General features: G+C 39.6%; 3 protein-coding genes across 9 annotated transcripts in view; all 3 read right to left on the bottom strand.

The window, feature by feature from the left end:
* The window catches only part of slit1a (slit homolog 1a (Drosophila)), a 132,035-nt gene extending 131,079 nt beyond the window's left edge, over window positions 1–956 (bottom strand). For all 7 annotated transcript variants that reach the window (XM_077582292.1, XM_077582295.1, XM_077582296.1 and 4 more), the window contains exon 1: window positions 368–956. In XM_077582292.1, the coding sequence (XP_077438418.1) occupies window positions 368–558 (191 nt within the window). In that variant the 5' untranslated portion in view covers window positions 559–956. The remainder of the gene's footprint in view (window positions 1–367) is intronic.
* Window positions 957–4,185: 3,229 nt separating this feature from the next.
* LOC144061497 (rho GTPase-activating protein 19-like) lies at window positions 4,186–9,534 on the bottom strand. The gene is made up of 11 exons (XM_077582006.1): window positions 9,414–9,534; window positions 8,892–9,145; window positions 8,319–8,399; window positions 7,601–7,810; window positions 7,294–7,520; window positions 7,115–7,201; window positions 6,256–6,321; window positions 5,841–6,050; window positions 5,673–5,768; window positions 5,297–5,392; window positions 4,186–5,131 (listed from the first exon to the last, which is right to left on the bottom strand). The coding sequence occupies exons 1-11, from the start codon at window positions 9,458–9,460 to the stop codon at window positions 5,099–5,101; spliced, it is 1,407 nt and encodes a 468-aa protein (XP_077438132.1). The 5' UTR covers window positions 9,461–9,534; the 3' UTR covers window positions 4,186–5,098.
* A 632-nt stretch (window positions 9,535–10,166) lies between these two features.
* Window positions 10,167–12,482, bottom strand: part of abcc2 (ATP binding cassette subfamily C member 2) — a 19,264-nt gene continuing 16,948 nt past the window's right edge. Inside the window, exons 28-32 of the mRNA XM_077582941.1 lie at window positions 12,136–12,279; window positions 11,860–12,018; window positions 11,621–11,787; window positions 10,548–10,742; window positions 10,167–10,458 (exon numbers count right to left, since the gene is read on the bottom strand). Coding sequence (XP_077439067.1) covers window positions 10,329–10,458; window positions 10,548–10,742; window positions 11,621–11,787; window positions 11,860–12,018; window positions 12,136–12,279 — 795 coding nt within the window. The 3' untranslated portion in view covers window positions 10,167–10,328. The remainder of the gene's footprint in view (window positions 10,459–10,547; window positions 10,743–11,620; window positions 11,788–11,859; window positions 12,019–12,135; window positions 12,280–12,482) is intronic.

Genomic DNA, 12,482 nt, shown 5'->3' with positions numbered 1-12,482 from the left:
AGTGTTCAGGGCCGTGACTGGGAGAAAGGAAGACAGGGTTTGGGAGGGTGATAATAGGGGAGGACCCAGAGTGGGGGATGAAGTGAAAAGGAGCCAAGTGAGGAATCAGAATCTAAACTGTAGAGCTTCTTCTTAAACTCTATTTCTTTAACTTTAAAAGTTAGATTTGTGTAAGTAAATCGAGATTTAGCAAATTGTGAATACTGTATGTGAAAAGCACTCAATCCCTCTGGCCTATTTATACCTGAATGGAATGTCAGTGTGTGACACACAGCTTGACAAGCCTGGCTATTGTTCTCAATCTTTGGAGTGACATCAAGCATGTTACTACAGCAGCAAGACGGCAAAACGTGCAGTTGGTACTCACAGCCTCTCAGTGTTGCGCGGGATATTCCTCGGCATGGTCTTGAGCCCCAGCCCATGGCAGTCGACTGTGGTGCCGCTGCAGGTACACAGGGCAGGGCAGGCACCCACGCCGGCCGTCAGCAGGGTGCACAGCATCACGCCCCACGCAGCGCACAGCTCCAGCTTGCCAAAAAACATCCCTTTGCCCGGCATTGTCAACACTATCCCAGCCTGACTTGTTTCTTCCTGTCCACCTCCTAAAACGTCCTGCTAGAATAAAAATGTCTATATTATCAGTAAATATAGATAAAACAAATATAATTTCCTTTGGGGAGTAAAGCAAAGCAAATCCTTTTTTTGTTTGTTTGTTTGGTTTTGAGTTTGGGATCCCCTAAAAAAAATCAGTTCTCTTGCTCTTATTGTCTCCTTGCAAACTCTTCTCCTGCTTTGGCTCCGTGGAGTGGCTGTGGTGTGCACACGTCTCCTCCTCACTCAGTCCCACTCCGCTCTGCTTGCCTAAAGAGACGGAACAGGAGGAAAGAGCAGAATGAAAAAAAAACTACTCTCTTTCTCTCTCTCTCTCCTACACACACACACACACACACACACACACACACACACACACACACCAGTCATCCATCACAAGGATCTACAAATAGCAGACCCCCACGACTCCACCCCAACCCCTCCTCACACAGTATACACCCCCCCAATCAGAACCCTGCCTGAACTCCCTCTCATTCTCAAGATCCCTCTTTCATTCCCTGGATTCTATTCACCATCCACATTTCTGTATCTTTTTATTCCCACCCACTCCTCCTTTTCTCTCAGGTTGCCTCCAGGCGTACCCCCAAGAGAGGCACCTAACCTGCATGACACTGCATAACCCTTGCCTGAAGGGGAGCTTGGGCTTTGTGTGTGTGGCTGTAAATGTGTACATGTAACAAAGGTGAATTCAGCAGGGCTGAGAGGAATCAACAACTCCTTAAAGGTGAAGGAAAAAAAAATGATGTGTATATCAAGTAGGGATGAGCGAGCACCGATACCAGATATCGTTTCAAGCAGATATCGGGCCTTATTTCAAGCTATCGTTACTTGAGACGTCGGGAACTATAAATTTCAAATTAGTTGAATAGAAAATTGACATTTATCCATCCATCCAGTTTCCTAACCGCTTATTGCTCATAGCGGTCGCGGGGGTGCTGGAGCCTATCCCAGCTGGCCTTGGGCAGTAGGAAGGGTGCTCCCTGAACTGGTTGCCAGCCAATCCAGGAAAACTGACATTCATTTCATGCAATTTTAAGGAAAATGATAGGTCTTTATTTAAAATTATCTGCCTGCTTCATCTATCCTTCCTTCCTTTCCTCAGTCTTTCCTTTGGTCCCTTGAGGTCTCCCTAATTTGTTGGAATTAAGATGTTTCTGGGGTTGGTGAAAGATTCTGGTTGGTAACCCGGTGGGTAGTAGGTGATGTCTGGTCGATTTGTATTTCACTTTCGTTTCTTTTCTTTGATCCTTCTTTGTGTCTCCTGACAACCTCACGACTCTAGCTGGATTCTGAAGTATTCGGTTTAGATGAACGGTATGGGATTTTTAATAGGTTTTAGGTGAATTAATGAGTACACTCACACACATTCAAAAAAAGAAGAAAAATAATCTGCCGTTTTTTTAAGTACAAATAGTCGCCATGAGAGATGAGGTCCCAATACAAATGAGTGGTAGCTACAGTATGAAACGCCATACCCGCTTTGCTGATGGAATTTATGGATGCAAGTTGGTATGGCACTCATCTCGTAATGGCAGTGACAGTGACTTTTACTAAAGTGGCTGAGAAGACTTAAGATAAGCTGTCCCATACATTTACTGTATATTTCTTTCAAGCAAAAGACTAGCATTTACTCCCAAAGGCTAATTTTGACTTTTCTATCTTTATATTGATTTGCATTTTGAGGAACGATACATGCAGATTTGGGCTGGGAACGTCTCATTACTGGGAGTTGTTGACAGATGCTCTACAGAGAAATGTTCACGCTTCACAGGAATGTCTGCGCCAAATTGCTACGAAGCACAAAAAGGAGGAAAATAAGAAGAAATGATTCCAAAACAACAGTGCTTGAGGCTTGTGTAGGACACCGTGCGCTAATATTTCTGTTTTGTCTAAGCAGCCAACATGTAAGTGAAAGCATACTTGTAAAATCTTTAACTACATCATTTTGCAGCCACTTTCAATAAGAACTTTGCTCAGATGATGACATGGTCAGACATGGGTACTGTTTGCTGCCCATTCAACGTTCACTTTCTAGCAATTGATCACATTTATAAACCTAAACTACCTCTGTTTAACTTGAGCTAAAATGTCAACAAACAACACAGCTGTTTTTAGTCAGTGCTGTGCTTATAGTTCACCTTGGGACACTTTGAGTCCACAGAGGGATTTTGCTGCAGGGTGTATGTATCCCTGCTAACATAAATACAGCCCAAAGAATGTCATTCATTGGCAGATGCATGGGGGGGTGAAAAGAACATGTGCACAAGCAGGTGTACTTATGGATATTTCTGCAGGGAGAGGGAGGTCTATCTGTGTGTCGCAGTAAAAGTGTCGGCACGGTGTAGATCTTCCCTAATTAAAGAGGAGACAGTGGTGTTTAGTGGTAATAGGGGGTGGGAGAAACGTCGTTCCACTTCAGGAATGCACACAAAACACATCAGGAATTATTCTGGTGCTCTCAAGGCTGTGGGAGGACATGTCAGAAATTTATAATTAGACTAGAAAGGGAGACTATACAAAGCAGAAGGACTTGCAGGACAAACAATTCATAATACTGAGACTATAGAACATGATTGCATTTGTAGAAAACAAATATCCACTTTTCATTTACTGAATGGAAAAGATTAATGAGGTTGCCACCACTTTAAAGTCAGAGACATATTTCTAAGTGATCTGTATTGTATGAAGTTATTCATGAAAAGACGAGAAAAGCAAGTGTTTTAACAAAAATGCCAAAACAATGCAATAGCAACTCACCATTTAGTGTACATTGTGACAGGACAAAGTACACACATCTAAACTAGAGGTTTTGAGTGCAGAGCAGACACACACACTTGACATGTTGATATCAGTTTGTCCAACTCCTTTACACACTGATTTTGAAAAATCATTAAAAAAACCATGCTGCAAAACAATACAGTAATGTTACCATCATGAACACATCCTCATAAAATTACACAGCATGAGAAAGCAATGCCATTCTCACCAGCATTTACAACATATACTTACAATACCAAACATGCATTGACATGGATACCATAATGACACACTGAGACATTCCTACTGCATCCACCCACACACCTTCAACTAATTTATTGCAAACTGCAAAGACGTTGGTAACAGTTAAAGGTCAAGCTTTTTCTGCATCACTGTCATTATTTCTATTTGTTGCTCGTGGTTTTGAGGCTGGGATTTATTTAAATTTCTTTGGATTTTATTTGGCATTCTCGGTGCTGTATTAAGTCATCACCGTCTCCTCGTCAGTCTTATTGACTGCAGTGGATGCATTGATTCACAAAGATATTCTATGGATGCTTGTCCGAAAGAGCTCGCTGTGAAAATACATTGTATTCATTAAAATATGGGTATACTACTTTAAATTTTTCCCTAAAAATAAGCCTTCAAACTATTTTAAAAACTCGTTAAAAATGTCAGTTTTGGTCAAATTCTAATGCAGCTATTCAATTGACTGAAGGCTATCCATTTGCAACTAAGCAGCGCTACCTCGTGGCCATAGTGGGAATTACGAGCACATACATGAAATGGGGAAAAAAATACAAACAAGAAACCAAATACGGTCTTAACTCTTTTAATAAGTCCTTTGTCAAGTTTCCCAGTAGCATCAATATCAACACAGTCCATTTAATTGACTTTGCCACATCATGTTTGTATTGTAACAGCCTGGCAGAGTGACCATGGAAATGGAAGAAACCCCAACTGCTAAGGAAAGAACTTTTCATAAGTAACAGTGGCCCAAAACCCTCACAGAAAGCACCTCACTAACAAGATAAACTACTTAATTTTCCCATAACCAGCCATAAAAACAATATGGGTAAAAAGTCTTTCACAGCTGTAACAAGTAAGCAGTACAGCTCGCATACAAAGCTGCAAAGAAAGCAGAACTGACTCCAAAAAAGTCAAATTTACTCTAAAGAGCATAAAGGCACATTTGAGGGACAGTAGTAAACAAAAAACACACCAAAAATAGTATAAAAACATATCACAGCAGTGAATTCCTGAAGACAGAACTATATCATCTATAGAAACTGACCTTTGGACCAAGTTTGCAATTTTTTCTCTCACTTAAATTAAATTATAGCATATTACGAACTTTGGGAGACCTAGAAAAGTAAATTGCACAAATTTTGTTTTAAATAGAAATTGCAACACACAATAACTTAAGAAATTCACTTTAAGGCACGTCTCTGGTCTTCTAAATTCAACATTTATATGAAATGGTCCCTCTCAATGAATAAAAAAACAGTATAAACATATTTGTAATTTAAAAAATATATATATTTTTTTAACCATTTGCTGAAGAAAATGGTTAACTGGTTGACTAAATAAACAGAGCACCCACTGCTGAGATGAACAAACTCTACGTCCCTCTCCAACAAATAACCAGAAATAAAATTTGGCAACCTCCTCTTTGACACGTATTAAATCTTCAAATTAAAAAGGGATAGAAAGGCAACACACTTCACAGCTAGATGGGAAGTTTCCTCACTTGTAGTACAGCCTAAAGGAAATTTGAGAGAGACAGGTAATACATGATTTGACATCTATAATGCACTTCTCAGAAAAGAACACAAAAAAAATTCCGAGTGACATATGAGTGATGTTAGCAATATTTTGGACAGTTGAAACTATCATTCTGGAGTCAAAACTCACTGTAGGTACTCACCCCTCCACTGCTGGTGTCACCTGAGCAGCTGGCTGCTGGCCTCTGCACTTTGCCGTTTTCCTTACCTGTTGACATTTGGCTTCCAAACACTTTCCTCTGTTTTGGCAAAAAAAATATCATCATCAGAATCTGTGCAATAATTACCATGAGGAACAAAAATTTTCTCCGAAAAATCGGATGTGATTGCTTACAAAATGCCCCCCCCCCCAATATTTTTTTTATTTAGTCATTCGCAGTATCTATGTTTTACAAACACACAATAAGACATATATGTCAAACTAAAGTGCATACAGACAGATATGCATTTGCACAACCACTATAGTGTCTAACGATATTAGAATTATTTTCAGGTCAACACAGTTAACGGTCAACACACCTTAATAATTCCACCCAAAGAGCGGGATCGCCAGTGCTTCCTGCTGAAAGGCGAGTGGGGATCCGCTGAGGGTGTCACCATAGGCTGCTTTTCAAACTAAACACACACAAGCATGAGACATTAGCCTGCTCAGTTCTAAGATACATCTCACTGATATTTCACACTGACCTGCCTGATGAGCTTCTTCTTTTTGGCAGACTCGGGCAAGTTGTTGACTTGCTGGTAAAGTTCTCGGAGAGCTGATTCAGTGTATGCCTCAGTATCCATTGACTTCACTAAGCTGTTGCCACTGATTTTTCTCGTGCAAGGAGAAACATTGGATGTAGGCTGGAGCACATGCGGCAGCGTTTTTGTCCCAGACATGATAGTCAGGTCATCCTAGAATAGGAAGGAGAAGAATTAAATCTCAAAGTCTTCTCAATAAAGCCTACCGAGTATATGTACGTGGAGCTCAACTACACGATGAAAACCTAAAACTAGATGGAAAAAAATACAGAAAACAAATACTAATGCTATTCTATGAAATACTTTAATTCAACTGAAAGAAAAAATATGGTACACGTTAAAACATTTTTTGAATTACCTTTGACTGAAGAGTTTTTGATCCGGTGAAGTATATATGGGCGTATTCATTGATATATGGAGGTGCCTTCAATGAAAGTACAGTAAGTGTAAATAGAATATTTGAGAAAATAAAGCCTGGTAAGAATTACAGTTAAATAGCCACAATCACACTGATGCGATAAGCATTACACATTCAACTTAATACACCCTATACTACTTATAATCCTTAATTCCCTGGTGTGCCTTTCTCCTTTGCCCCTGCCCCCATTTGTAACAAAACTGTTCTATCCAGAATTTTTTTTTATTTTTAAATTTGACCATATCAGAGGATCTTTATCCCAGGGAAGACATGGCTCAAACAAAAAGTTTTTTTATTTTTTTTATACATTTAAGGACAATTTTTTTTTTAGCACTGCCATGGCCCATGATGATAAAAAAATATCTATCAAGGCTGAAACAAAGGTGAACAAGTCTATTGTGTGTAGCAGGTTACTGTCTGGTTAATGGAGGATGACAAAAACGAGATGGGTCATTGTGATTCTTGGTGGGGGCAGTTCCATTGATTCCATAGTGAGTGAATGGTAAATAAAAAAAACTTTTTTTTTTTTTTTTTTCAAACATCCATGGAAGTGCATCTTTATCCACACCCTCATCAATGTGTAATTGGTTCCTCCTTGTCTGATGAGCCAGCCCTCTCAGTTTCGGAGAAAACTCGCTTTAGACTTTTTAAATCCTGCTAACTATATGTGTTTTTTTTTTGTTTTTTTTAAGTAAAGATATCTGCTGTGAAAAGGGGTCACTAAAAAATAAAAATGGACAGTCTCAATGTTTCACTTAAGAGAGAATATATCGTCAAAGGTTTTTCTGCGTTGGTTTACCTTGAACAGCTTTTGAGAGTGCCTAATGAGAAACGCTATGCCATTGTTTAGCTTCCCAATGTTTCCCTGAAGATCACTTGCCATCACCTGCAAAAAATTAAAAATAAAAGGAGAAAAATTAAACGAGTAGGGAAATATTGGGTTTCATGTGATCTAAAAAGAAAGTAAACGATTCGTACATTCTTGGGCCAGATAATTTGTGGCGCAAACATGGTTGCTAGATTAATAGCAGACATCTTGTTGATGTGCTGATTGCGTGCAGTATGATAGAGCAGGTCCAGCAGGAGCTTCAACAGACTGCGGTGAGCTGGTGGCAGCAGCATGAAAAGCAGCTGATAGGCTTCCACCTGGCGTGCCTTGTCTGGAGTATTAGTTTTATCTCCTTTCTCATCGAAGAGAGTCATCTCTGTGGACGTTAGAAATAGCGTGTGATATAGAGTCCAAGAAAAGTAAATATATTGTTTTGAGACGTGAAATGATGGCCACCTCCAATTTTAAGGTAGGCATGATAGTGTCTGTGCATTAGCAGGGGCTCAGGCAACTCTCCCAGGTATGCTTTGAGCAGTGAAGCGGCGTCGTTGGGGTGGAAGTCCCCCATCTCGAGATCTATTTCTGCTCCGGCATTCAGCATCTCCCTCAGCGCGGCCTGTCGGAGGCTGTGGCCCGGCACACGGAACAGCCCCTCAATGTGAAGATCTGGGAGAATGCCCAAAAGGAGGAGAAAACATGATGTCAGTGGGTAGACACAGTGAGAGACGGAGTGAATGAAACGGAAAGAAAGAGCGCGAGCGCACCGAGGCAAAGTGCTTTGTAATGAATTATTGACTCCAGCATTTGGGGCCAGTCAGTGTCCACTTTTGTGCAAATACGTCATATGCTTTCCAGAAATAAATCAAGATGACGTCATGCTAATTCAAGGCTAGCAGGCAGCAGAAAGGTTCTCACAAGATTTGAAAGGCAGATGGTGACTGAGCAGTTATCAGAAGCAAAGGTAAATGCATTGTTATATAATTACCGCTAACTTTTCCAAGGTGTTCTTGACATTTTCTCTTAACAGAATGCATCTAGTATAAGTGCTATAGTTTTATAACAGGTGCAGTGGTTGCCAAACTTTTTTTTTTTTGAGAAGTCACATCACAGCATAATACCTTCAAGTAAAAGTGCTGCAAGATGTGAGGTGATGTTTAAGTGAAATGACACTCACTTTTGCTCAGGTACTCAATCAGCTGATAGATCTGTGCTATTCCTTCTTCAGTCAAGGGTGCACCAAAAACTACACCTTTTTCTGGGGGGAAAGCACATTCCAGTAACAAAATGTCATCAATATACATGAAAGGTTTTTCAACATTTTAAAATTCCTAACTCTTATAAAGGCTTTCTGGTCTGGGTGAGGTCTTTCTCACTATGACTAATCAAGTGGACATCCTTATGAATACAAATGGGCCACTACTTGAGGTCACAATTTTCTTCTTCTTAATGCATTGCTAATGTATCTGATCGAGACACTTTATCAGCAGATACTCAAAATCAAGCGACTCCCACCTGGGTGAAACAAAAATGTCATTGATTCCTGTGCGATATGTGCATATTTTTCCACACATTTTGGTGGAACTCAAAAAGTTAGATGTGTAACGTATTGTAGCCGTTAACTATTTCATGAATGGGTGGTCACTATATTTGCACCACAAATATCTGCATTTACAGGGGGTGAATATTAAAACAAGCACGTGAAATTTAATCGATGTCAAATAGCATAGGGATTTAAGTCAAAAATCACCTTTTCTTTTCAGGAAGTTGAAAGAACGGAGGAAGCCAGCAGAGGAAGGCACCCTGGGTTCACAGTCCCCAGTGAGTTGGGCGAACTCATCCCCTGGGAGGTCGATGAGTCGTGTGACATGTGACAGGACCAGATCTGTAAAGGTCTGCGGATGTTCATGTTTCAGCCTCTCGACAAAGAAGTCCGGATTAAAGATGACTGTCTGGCACATGTTTGATTTTTCCATGCTGGTGAACAAAGCACACCTTGTCGCCCTGGTTGGAGAAAATGTGTGCAGACTCGCTGCGGTTAACTACTCAAGACCGTTTCAAATGATAAAAAACAACAACAACAAAACAATAAAGGAAGTTATTTTGCGTCAAGAAGTTTAGCATCATAATATGAACGCTACGTAGCATTGTTGGCTCACACAAACTACCCAGAATTCAAAACAGGCCTAATGATATCCCAATTTGAACACAGCAACAACAAAAAAGTTCACCGATTTTTCGTTTTGTGGTTGATTCGTTTTTAAGTTCGTACCTTCTGTTCAGCTTATGTGTATTTTGGGTATCGTCCTCAGCCGCCATCTTCGTTTTGAATCTTCCGCTGTTCCATTTTTAGTTCCGCCCCTTGCTTTCTAATTGGCCACATTAGGTTGACGTTACAAAACGTTGTCGTTCATTGGATATGGGTTGTTTTTATCTAACATGCAAAGTTTTGTATATAATTTAAAAAATATACATACTGTGCATTTGTTAAGAATAAAACACAAGGTTAATTATTTTAAATATATATATATATATATATATATATATATATATATATATATATATATATATATATATATATATATACTGATAAAAAGGTTGCATTCATCCATTTTCTTTAATGCTTGACCTTAGAAAACACTTTTATTACTCATTTCCACAATCAAAGTTAGGTCAGGAAAAATGCTCAGATGCATACGTGTTATGACCACTTCATTAAAATGGCAAATTAAAAACAAAAATGATTTACCCTCTTTTTTTTTTTTAATGCAGTACTTCCCTGTAGTGGTGATCGCCACCCAATCGCAGGGCACATTGAGACAACCATTCATTTACGCCAATTTAAACTAGTCTTTAGTGAGCCTAAAATACATATTTTTGGAATGTGGGAGAAAGCTGAAGTACCTGAAAGAAAAAAAACACATAGGCTACAAGCAAGGGGAGAACTTGCAAAATTCACTCAGGCACATGTAGGCGAACAAGTGAGAACGTAACATTTTGCAAGATCTCTTTTAAAGCAACCAAGTAGGGTTTGAGAAAAACATTTATTCACATTTGTTTTCTGTATATACAAAATTATTTACACACATGATTGTATATGATAAATACATATGCTCTTCTGTCAATGCATAACACATTAACTTCAAAAGCAATTTAAGCAACATATTCATAAAAAACAAAAACAAAATTATAAGCTTGTATTTTCTGCTTGTGTTATTCCAGCATCTTTTGCCATGGCATAGAAATGACCTTGTTTGTCAAGCAGGTTACTTGGAGAATCAAACTCCACTATCCTACCAGCATCAAGCACCATCACCCTGTAGAAAAGAAGCACAAATATTGAGTTTGCATAATCCTGGTCCATAAGCAGTGTAGGAAAATTTGAAAGGGGGGTGGGGACAACAACCTTGAGCTATCCATGATGCTGTGCAGGCGGTGAGCGATGGTGAGAACGGTGCAGTGTGCAAACTCTTTCCTGATGGTCGTTTGGATCAGGTCGTCTGTCTCCAGGTCCACAGCTGCCGTAGCCTCGTCCAGGATTAATATGCGTGACTTCCTGAGCAGTGCCCGGGCCAGACACAGCAGTTGCCTCTGTCCAACACTGAGCGTGTGTGACACACAAACAAATGCAAGTTGGTAATAAGTTTAAAGACCTGCTGGTACAGACACCTGTAGCACTGGAATTAAAATCCTCTGCACATTTGCAAATAGCAACTCGCAAATTCACCCTCTGCGGATCTTTTTCTGCAAAACTTGACTAAAACTGTTTGCTGCATGGGGGAAAAAAAACATTTACAGTATTCACACTTGTTCTTATATTTCTGAGCTATTTCTGTAATGTTCTTAGATTCCACCCAAACGCCCTGCTCCTTTTATGTTAGCAGAGGCGTAGCTAGAATTAGCCGTAAACTGAAAGCTGGCCAGCTTGAAAGCGAACAGCAGCATGATGGAAGATTTCAAGAAGTCCAACAGGTAGGTGAGGCTCCTTGACAGTAGGGGGGTAAACTGAATATGATGCAGAGAAAGGTCTGGCTCGTTATTGGAAACGGCGTAAATTGTTAACAGCTGATCAGCTGATAATGGCAAGTTGCTCAATGTAAGGTACAGCGTAAGTACTGAACTACAGATAAAGAAACAATTGCGGTAAGTATATGTAAACTACTGAATCAAAAATGTAATAAAAATGGCTAATAGGAAAGTAGTAACTGTTATTTTTAGACATCAACATTCTTGTACTTAAAGTGCATTTTTTTAAATCAATCTATTTGCCATTTATTTGCAAGGGTAATGTAATTAGATGTGTTTGAAATTCTAGTCAAGTATTTTGTAATCATTGCTTTGTGTAATTATTATGTTTGGGTTTAAACTATTAATACAGGCAATTAAAAAAAAACTTTTCAGTGGGCAAGTGTGTGTAAATTACATTTGAACTCTGCTAGTACAAGAATTTAAAGGGATACACACTCAGCCGACACTCACCTAAGGTTCTCTCCTCCTTCTGCAACCTCATGTTGCAATCCCTCCTGCAGCCCTGCCACATACTCCTTAAGATGGGAGAGCTCCAGCACTTTCCACAGCGCCTCATCACTGGATTTGTCAAAGGGATCCAGGTTCATCCTCAATGTTCCAGAGAACAAGACTGGATCCTGCACAAGAGTCAAAGGGGTCAGTTCTGGCTTTGGAGCCATCTTGTAGTGTCATTTTAGGATTGTGTATACCTGTGGTATGATAGTGAGGTTGTTTCTTAGGTCATGTAGACCAATTTTGGAAATATCAACACCATCTATTAGGATACGACCCTCAGCAGCTTCAATGATTCGGAACAAACAGTTGGTCAAGCTGGATTTTCCAGCTCCTGTGCGGCCCACAATACCAATCTGCATGCAAAAAAAGCTTTGAGTGAATAAAAATTTAAAAAAAAATTAAAAAATAAAACAAATAAAGTGAGTAAATCCAGATGTGAGTTGTATTCAAGATTAAATTCACAAGCAAACCTTCTCAGTGGAGCCAATATCGCAGGAGATGCCATGCAATACCAGATCCAAACCGGGTCGGTAACGGACCTTGTAGTTTTCAAACTGCAGTCTTCCTGCATCAGGCCACTTATCTGCTGGCCGAGTGCCAGTCACCCACTCGGCCTACGGTTACAGAAATGTCACATTAAATGATGTGTGTAGAAAGTGGAAGGCTTTATTCATAATCATTTTGTAATAATACTAAATGCTACCGGTTTATTACAATTGATGTCAAGTGAAACTAAACTATGATGAAGCAATACAATTTAATACATGTTGTCCATACCTTGATTCATAACCAAAACTTGTAAATTGTAAAAGAAGGA

Source organism: Vanacampus margaritifer, chromosome 12, assembly GCF_051991255.1.
Source record: "Vanacampus margaritifer isolate UIUO_Vmar chromosome 12, RoL_Vmar_1.0, whole genome shotgun sequence".
Classification (NCBI taxonomy): domain Eukaryota; kingdom Metazoa; phylum Chordata; class Actinopteri; order Syngnathiformes; family Syngnathidae; genus Vanacampus; species Vanacampus margaritifer.
The sequence above is the reverse complement of the archived record's forward strand: the minus strand, read 5'-3'. Positions and strand labels throughout refer to the sequence as shown.